Genomic DNA, 9,865 nt, shown 5'->3' on the forward strand with positions numbered 1-9,865 from the left:
CTTTCTTTCTTTCTTTCTTTCTCTCTTATTTTCTTTATATATATATAATATATAAAATATTTATTGATTTATTTATTGATTTATTTTGTTTATTTATCCATCTATCCATCTATCCATCCATCCATCCATCCATCCATCCATCCATCCATCTAAATTGCGTTATTTTTGACAAAGCACTTTTGAGAGTGTGGCATCTTTGCTTGACTGGGCTGGCCCATCAATAGTCTGTGATGTGGGTTCTCCATAAAAATAAAAGGAATACACTCTCCACCTAATTGTAAGGCCGCATAATTTTATAGCTGCTATTCTAATGCAAAGTTTCCACATGTTATTGCTTTCAATGTCAGCACACGTGCTTCTCAGCGGGAGCTGCCACTGCATAGCCCCAATAGATTTTTTTGTGGGATTGGCTGAACTAATTTTCTTAAAGAAGAGTTTGTGCGACTTAATGAAGCAGAACTAATGGAGGTCCCACAATCATCCGCGCCGTGCTGGAAGCGCCACGGCAGGACAGAGCGGCCATTGATTCTTGCTTCAAACCACTTGAGTTCCTAATCAGCTTCTTTGGTTGTGCGTTTGAGGCCTGACAAACCCATTGTTGGCCTGTGTCACTGGAGGTCAGTAGTTATTAGTGGCAACTGAAAACAGTTTCTTTAAATACTTATAGCCAAGTGAAAAACATGCATATGGGGACTTCGAAGGGGGATTATTGGCATTACAGAGAGTCAGGAGAGAATGTGACATGGTTTTCTAATAAGGGATGCTCCCCCTACCCCAACCCTCCATCCCACACACACTCTTAACAGAGTTCTTCCATCCTTCGTCCAATGTCCACTTCTCGTACAGATAGTAGTCACCAGTGTTCAGGTTTTAGTGATCATAGTGAAAAATCCTTGGATGTCATGTTAGTATGCAAATGTGTTTGAGTATTTAAAATCTTTTTCAAGGAGCAATCTGATCTTGTTTTATTATGTGTGCTGCATTACCTTTTCACTTCGAGACATTCAAGACTCCCCGAAAAAAAAAAAGAATCCATCAGTAAACATTTTTTAATACATGAAAGATTGTCTCTCTGTGACAGAATGCACACACCACTCTCAAATCACTCAGAACTTTCCAATTTAGTAATTTCACTTGTATGCTTGTAATTTTGTCTGCCTCTCAAAAAATCCATTCCCTGGTGCACACTCTGCGGTAATGAAGGCAATACACAATCACTCGTCACAGCATTAGGCACAACTGCAAAATCTAATGAGTTCTATCCAGCTCGATAGAAAAAAAAAAAAAATCCTGGTAGAATAATCATTTCCTATATCAATTACCATTAAAAAAAGAAATGATCAATTAATTGTTGTCAAGTTATTGTTTTTTTATTAACTTTAGATGGCAGAAAATAAAGTGAAAGGAAAAAACTTGATGCAACTATTAAATACCTTGTACAACAAAAACACAAGATAGAGCAGCAGAAAGAAAGTCGAGTGAGGCTCAATTCAACCTCTCCACATTAAACATACACTCCACATCACACAAAATCAATCAGCTACATCGTGCTGCTTCATTCATGTCAACATGAATCACCAAACAATTCTGAAGTCACGCAGAAATGTTGACTCTAACGTCGCCTGCGTAAACTCGCTCTGCTCACTTCTGTATTTGTTTCAATCGATTGTTAGATGGAAGAATCTCTTGCTGCATCTTTTGAACTCCTGTGTTCGGCACAATATGCTGACATAGTGGAGGTTTGTGTGGCGTCATTTTATTCTCCTTCAAACCTCAAGCTAATTGAGACTAGCTCCAGTAGTGCACTCACTTAGCCTCGTAGCGTCAATTTTACAAAATAGTCTTAATTCTCAACAATAAATTATACTGATCCATAGTAGTATGTATGTAGTAGGAATAATTCATCCATTAATTATCTCCCAAATCTGTTAAAATGACTAAGAGAACATAAAAAATACACAGCACTTTTTCCTTTGAAAGTTTCTTAAATGGGTGGAATTATCATTTTGGAAATGAATCATTAACAGCTGATTCAGCATTTAATGCAGCAAGCTTCTTTTCATTGAACAAGATAATAAAAAAAAATTTTTTTAGTTGCCTGAAAGAAATCATTAGAGGGAAAGACGGCCTCAGTAATCACATCTCTTTGTCAAGCCAAGACCAATACCACAAAACATTTCTCTTCACATATCAAACACAGGCTACAAAAAAAAGAATATGAACAAGGATGTATGTTGGTAGGTAAACTATAGAGCCAATAATGTTGAGCCCGTGCCAATTAGCGCTCACTAGGTTGCTAGGTCGCCATGGTCAATTGAGGAACACATCAATAGGACTTGAAAAGGTTCCTCTGTGATCAGACCTTCTGACATATTAAGTAGAATAAAGGGAGAGAAGGGAGTTGGGTGGGGGGGGGAGTAGGGGCTTGCAGGGCTGTAGAAACGACATGCACATTATGGAGTGCAACCTGCAATTACCTGACAAGAATAGACGGAAAAGTCCTTTGCATGCATGGAAAAAAAAAAAAAAAGACTATCGTTGTCCTATCAAACTCTATGATAACCCAAATGTGTCATTTAAGGCATGTAGGTATAGAGTCCATCTGGTATTTATGGAAATATCTGCTTTGTATAATAGAGGCAATTTTATTTAATGTATCATTCAGTTGTGCGTGTGAGGAATGAATTTTCATAAAGATATATATGCATGCGAATGGAAGTGACACTGTCACCCCTCCCCAAACTTTCCAGACTGAAATGATGCATCCAGCAGCAATTACAGTAGCCAGTCAGACTCATATTTCCTTACAAAGAGAGGTCCACCCCACAATAATGTGAAAGAAGCAACAGACACAATAGGCAGTGATTACCAAGCATAGCCTATTAGAGCGCCATAACTATGGCTATTGAAAAGAGAATAGAATGGCTTCACCTCCACTTTCATTTCATGTGGTCCACCATCAAAAGCTTTGTTGACAGCTCATTCATGCCCTCAATTCCGGGACAAAATCTACCCGAAAAATCTTGCCGCATCAAAGTACATCCAGGAATGCATTTGTCGTTGTCTAATGCTCTTATCCAAGTCCTTCCAGACGGACTTGTTGCGGCCAATTTCAAATGTCAGGTGCATATTGGCTCTGATCGCCCTCAGAGTATCGGGATAGCACATATACATACAGCTGCCAGGTATGTGAAGGGCTTGCAAAATGGAGGCTCTCCGAGGTCTCCATTGAGACACACTGATAGCCATCATCATCATCATGGCGGGGTGTCATCACCGAAAGGGCTCCACAAGTCATTTTTTTTTCAAACATGTTTAAATGACCACAGGAAACGAAATGTTAGATGCGACTATCAGTCGCTGCTTTTGGAGGACACGAGTGATGAGCTTAAACACTTTGGAGTTGGTTTGCACAAATCATTTATCTTTTCAAGAGATTGATCACAATGATGCTTGTGTCTTCGTGTGTGCGCTTGCGAGTGTGCAGGTGGGTGCGTGTGTGTGAGAGTGTGCAATGAATCTGAAAACGAAGCCGCTGTATTAGCTGTATTATCAACCTTAATATACGGAAAGTGATAGTGAGCATAAAACAGCAATTCTGTTATTCACCGAAATAAAATAGTCACATGTATTGGCATATTTGGTGGATTCTTTTTTTAAAAATAGAGGTAAAACATAAAAAAGACAAAATACAATTTTATTATTATGATTATAATTATTAGCTGATAAACTACATATCGGTTATGCAGGCTCATTCATGCTCAAATTCAGTACAGCTCAGATTTAAGCAAAAGTAATGTCTATTTATTTTTACATCAATTTAATTTGCTCACTGGATATTAAAAATGTATTTTCTATTATTTAGCAATCAACATTTTAATATATTACTTTAAAAATAACTGAGATCTATTGAGTTTGTTTCATCAAATATAAATAAATAGAAATTGTGAACCGGAGGTCGCATTCACAAACAAATTGTCCAATTAGACTGCGGCAAAAGATGGGACGTTAAAACAAGGTAAAAGCGAAGAAAGAGAAAAAAACTATAGACGTATACATCAGACAAGATTTTTTTTTCTTTTGCTTAATGATTGTTAATGTTTTTAAAGGGGTATTTTCTAGTCTTGGATATTTGCAGACATCCAGCATAAAAGACAGCCCTCCAAAATGTCACCCGAACAATACTGGCTCCCTCATCGACCTTGCTTTCCTTCTCAATTTGGTCACAATCTCAACATAATGAAAATGCACTTCAAAACAGATACCTTAAAAAACAAAAAAACTTCCTCAGAAATCGCTGTCACACTTCAAGTTATTTATTCTTATTGTTCACTTGGATCTGAAACATATACAGCAGCTCCATTTGATCGTTTTAACTTACAAAAGAATAATGGAAACATAAAAGTGGACGCAAATAACAATTATTATACAATTAAACGTATTCTTGTGTTAGCCAAATGTACATGTCCCCTAATTCGTTTAAGAATTCTAATTGAATACATTAGTTTACAATATCCATATGACAAAATTGGTGACTTCAGCTCCCTATCGACCCCCCCTCCAAACATAGACAAACATTAAAACATCATGAGGGAGGTCCAAAAGATTACAAAAGGGGTCCAAAGCGTCTTGATTGCTTTTCAAGGGCCAGCCGTATGTGTAATGCTCAAAAATAGACTCCCTTCTTTAGAGATGTCAAGAAAATGTGCCCTGATCAGCTGGTACTCTTGTGCATGTGCGCAGCCCGTGGCGGCCGGCGGGGGCCTCACGTTTGTCTTATTCTATCGGACCATATTTGACGTCTATAGGCGTGTGTGGAATGGGCTCATCATCCTCAGGTTGATAGAAAAAGTGACTGCACTGGGTCCTACCACGTTCTGCCGTAGAGGAGGTTCGAGCTGACCATGTTACTGGTGTAATCTACAGCAGAAGTGTCTATTTGGGCCATGCTGAGCTGGCTGTGAAGCGAGGGGGGGCTGGGCGACATCTCCTCCAGGTCCAAATCGTTTACCTGCTGTTGGTTCTGGTGCTGGCCCAGCACCACTCCGGCCCCATTCTGCTGTTGGTTCTGTTGGTTCTGCTGCACGGCTTGTTGGTTCGGCGTCGGCGTGTTGGAGGCGTTCTGACACGGTTTGCCGTCCTTGACCAGAACCGGTACGGCTACGCGCCTCGGGGACTGGGCCTGCTGTTGGCACATGGTCCCGTCCTGTTGCTGTTGCTGCTGCTGTTGCTGCTGCATCTGCTGCGCTGCCTTGTCCTTAGCTTGGCGCTTCATTTTGTACCGGTGGTTCTGGAACCAGATCTTCACCTGAGTCGGCGTCAGGTGGATCATGCTGGCCAGGTGCTCCCTCTCCGGCGCCGACAAGTACTTCTGCTGCTTGAACCTCCTCTCCAGCTCGTAGACTTGAGCTTGCGAGAAGAGAACCCGCCGCTTCCTCCGAGGCGCAGCGTGCAGGGCCGGCATGGACTTGGAAGCGTCTCCCATCCCCGTGAGACCCCCCATAGCCGCCATGTTCATACCTGTGGAAGGTCCCATGAATCTAGAAACTTAAACATATACATACATATACGTGCGTTCAATCAACACAAGACTACATCACCGTTCTGCCTCACGCTTGTGTTCAAATTGAGCATAATATTAGAAAACTATGGATGATAAAATATTACTTCCCTTGGACGGCTATATTATATTAATAAAATGGTCTCTTATTTATCTCTGAAATCAATAATTGGAGTAAAGTTGAAATTGAGAATTTTAGATGTGATTGCTTTGTAATTAATAATAATACAATTGTTTTTCATTTTAAAAATTCCAAGTTTACTTTGTAAAATAAGAAACATAACGCGCACTGCCCTTTTATTTATTTTAATATGTATATCATGCAACAATCTTAAATATTAAAAAGCAAAGAACGAGCCATAATTACTAATTGTGAACGTCTTACAATTACAATATGAAGAAAAAAGGTGAATTTTATATTAATTTGTAATATTTAAAACGAGATTTGACAAATTTGACTCGTGCAAATAATATAAATTGCAGAAGTTGATGTTTCATGATTGGTTTAAATAAACGTAGCCTACAAGTGAAAACTTTCAAATCATAAATTAAACGGGTGCATAATAATAATAATAATAATAATAACAAGTCAGACTTGCAATAAGAATCCTTAATGTCAAACTTAAATGTTAGTTGCTCAATTTAAAAAAAGAAAAAGCTGTAAATCCACTTGTGTAATTAATTCTAGCAAAGTAAGCTTGCTTTAGTATTTCAATTACAGGAGCGCAGAAGAGGGTGGAAAAAAAAATAAAATAAAAGAAGAAGAATGTGTTGCGCAAGTCCGGCAACAGCGCACTTACTGGTGGAGTATCTTGGATCAGGGTTGGCGCTGTACCAGCCTGTTGCTGCGGCACTATTCCTCATGCTCTCCTGGTAGGACGGCAGCTCGCCCATGTTGCCAATGCTCCCATTGCAGTATCCCCCCATGGCGCTGTGGGAGAACTGGGACACGGAGTGCGGCATGTGGTAGGCGGCCGCCACGCCGCCGTTGTGGCCCATGGAGTGCTGCTGCATGCCGCCCTGAGACACCTGCGACTGTCTGTAGGCTCCCAGCGGAGAGCCCAGGTTCCCCGCGCCGTCCATGGCACTAAACTTCTTGTAGGTCTCCTCGATTGGACTCAAAATGTCTGTCACTGAAAAAGGCGTTGTGTGCTTTGGGCTCAACGACATGATTCAGAAAGCAGGTAGAATTTTTTTTTTTTTTGTGTTGGAGCAGATCAAGCGTGTTGTTGTATCGGCTCTCTCCTTGTTGGGTGTCTACGTAAGAGAGGACTTGGAGTGCGCCTGAGATCCTATTGATCGCCTTGGAGAAGGAGGCGAGCCCAGGGCGCTCTTAGCCCGGGTTTATTGGAGCCAGGAGCCAGGTTTATGACAAACACTGGGGGGGCGGAGCCACGCGCCTTTAGCAGCAAACAATGCTCATTGACATTTTATTCACATAACTCATGAAAACAAACTTTCATATACACCAGCAAGCACGTGGAGGGCACGTTAAAAAGAGATTCTTCTTATTTTGTGGTAGATGATGAATGACCTACATTCACCATCAGCTGTTTTTTTTTTTTTTTTTGGTGGGGGTGGGGGGCAAACTTTGAGAGCACTTCGATGAAATACTGGACCAGCGAGTATCATCAAAGTGTCACATGAAGTAGAATAACGTGCTTCTTGATGCTTCTCAAACTGCATTTCCTCAAACACGAACGACACTTAAAACAGCATATGAACTCACTAGCCACAATATTAGGTACATCTGTGCAAAAAAAAAAAGAACAACTACAACTATTGCCTTTACAAAGATCGTAATGCCAAGTATTTATATAAAACATTTGTAGCATGTTGTTTGCTGTGGTGTTTATTATTATGATTATGTTTGGAGTTGATCATTTCAGCTGCTTGCGTTCAAAATACGTATCACTGTTTAGAAAACACTTTTATTGTCATTGTTCCAGGTTCAATCAAATTAAGTAACTAAAGTAGATTTTATGGAAGAGAAATATGGATGAACATTGGGCAACTATCATATCAATAGATTTTTTTTTGCTGCAGTCGAGTAGCAGAATATTAACCAAATTATTCGTCTTTACAATGGTACGCAGGTGAACTTTTATTATGGTGGACTATTAGTCTTTCATTTCATCAGTTTGCCTTTTACATCGCTGTAGATAACCAATATATTAGGAATACACCTGAGTTTACAAACAAATAGTAAACACTCTTTGTGTAATACTTCTCTGATGTTGTCAACCACAACTGCACATTTTTATATCTAGCTCCTGAACACCTTGCAATGTTGCAATTTTATGAAACCTCAATGCAATGGGGCTAAGACTTAATGCGACTTGGCGACATTATAATCCTCTAACCCTCAAGCCTGGCCAGCATGCATTGATGACACTTTGTTGCAGTCTCCACCTGACATTGTAATCTCTCAGCAAACTGACAGGCGCCAGGGGAGGAATCAGAGCAAGGGGACAAACAATATGCAGGAGGAGATGGCGGTTTGTGTGTGGAGGCCTGAGTGTTCTGGGAGGGGGTGGGGTTGGGGGTCACAGCACTGAAGTTATACTGGACGGTGCTAATCTAAAATCAGTAAATGCATCATATATAGCCTACATGTCTAATCAGTTTAACTGTCAAATTAGATGATAACCTCATAATTTGTTATAATGTACAATGCGTGCCTCAATGGGGGCTTTGTGATCCTCTGCCGCTCAGGTTATTTTATAAACGTACGGGCCTCTTTCTTCATTTGAGTCAGTCTGCATCAAGGCATTAATGCAATTTAGCGTGTCGGGGCAGCTAAAGGAGCTACCTAGTTTAATTGAGCAAATGAAGACGTGTCATGGTCGGCCATCAATTAAGGCGACAAGTGAAGAAACACTAAACAATCTCCGGTTAGCTTGATTGAAGCACATCCATGCTTGCAAACACATTTCCTCCTCGGATATAACATGAAGTGTTTGGATTTTACTGTTGCGGGGGAAGAGGGGGAACGCACGCACGCGCTTACGCACGCACGTGCACACGCATACGCAAGCAGACACACACAAACGCACGCACAACAGCTGGAGTTGTCAGGAACGAAACAGGAACTCAAATTTTTGTCTTAACTCCAATTGAATAGTTCTTAAAAACAAAGAAAAAACAACCTTACATGTTTTGCTGGAGGAGAAAATAGCGAGACCTCGATCGGCTCAGAACTCGAACATTATGCAAATGAGGCAAACCTCTCAACCTAAAGTCAGAGAGCAGGACCCGGTAGCACAGACCCTCCACGTTGGGGTCTGATAAAAATCTGGAGCTGGTTGGCTATACATGTATCGTGCTTCCGAGCAATTGTTTCTTTAAATCTTGATCTCAATTTAAGTTACCGTGATGTTGGCGGCGTCCGCGGTGTCTCAGGAGGCTATAACAGATGAACGGAACCGCCAGGAGGCCCATTGAAGGTTAGTTGAGAACTGTAAGAAATTGAATGCAAAATGAATACAATATTCAAAAGATAGCGATTCGGTTGTTTAAAAATGACCATTATTAGAGTAGGCTGTTTTTTTTTTTTCACATTTAACTGCCGCCTTAGCAATATTTGTATCAATTGCGTATAATACGGCAGCCAATAAAATCATTTTGACGCTCTAACGCTTTAGAAAATCTCAACTTTCGACAATATGCAGGTCCAATTCACTTTTGTGATCAGTCCTGATTTTTTTTTTGTATTTGTTTATTTTAGCACAATAAATCAAACCCGCTCGAGGGCCAATTTAAGACTGTAATGACGCTGCCCATCTTTTTCACATAAAAAAATAATCATCATCATCAGTAATAAATTTCTTAACACAAGACTTAAAATAAATGAATAAATGCGCGTTTTGCGCAAGAATATTATCCTGTCATCAAGACCATTTATATAAGGGATTCCGCCGGGCCATTTTGGTACAACTAATCAATGATAGATTAATGTAATTTGAATCAAATTCTGGACGTCGACCTGCAGTTCATCCCAACATATCAGATAGACCAAAAACAGACGAAATACTTCACTCCATCACTTAGATGTTGATTCAATACCGTAAGAGATGTTGAGACGACTGAAGAGCTGAGGTCCCGACCTGCCCCCTCGGCCGCAAACCAGCCGTGCATGCAAACGTATAGCGCAAAACGCGTTTTTTTTTTTTTTTTTTTTTTCGAACGTCACACTCATTATATTAAAAGGTGGAAATAAAATGTAAAATCTGCGCCCAGAGACTGTGAATGGTTATTTTTCATTCATTTATATTTGGTCCAATATTTTATTTAATGCCATGTGGG

The 9,865-nt window shown here is 40.2% G+C and overlaps 1 protein-coding gene across 2 annotated transcripts; it reads right to left on the reverse strand.

Moving 5' to 3' along the window:
* Positions 1-3,678: 3,678 nt before the first annotated feature.
* Positions 3,679-6,924, reverse strand: nkx2.4a (NK2 homeobox 4a). 2 transcript variants are annotated; one of them, XM_037242071.1, is made up of 2 exons: positions 6,361-6,924; positions 3,679-5,547 (listed from the first exon to the last, which is right to left on the reverse strand). In XM_037242071.1, the coding sequence occupies exons 1-2, from the start codon at positions 6,728-6,730 to the stop codon at positions 4,868-4,870; spliced, it is 1,050 nt and encodes a 349-aa protein (XP_037097966.1). In that variant the 5' UTR covers positions 6,731-6,924; the 3' UTR covers positions 3,679-4,867. The 2 variants fall into 2 exon arrangements, with proteins under 2 accessions (XP_037097966.1, XP_037097967.1); XM_037242072.1 differs by having other exon boundaries at positions 3,679-5,520; positions 6,361-6,923.
* Positions 6,925-9,865: the final 2,941 nt, after the last annotated feature.

The sequence above is a fragment of the Syngnathus acus genome, chromosome 22 (assembly GCF_901709675.1).
Source record: "Syngnathus acus chromosome 22, fSynAcu1.2, whole genome shotgun sequence".
Classification (NCBI taxonomy): domain Eukaryota; kingdom Metazoa; phylum Chordata; class Actinopteri; order Syngnathiformes; family Syngnathidae; genus Syngnathus; species Syngnathus acus.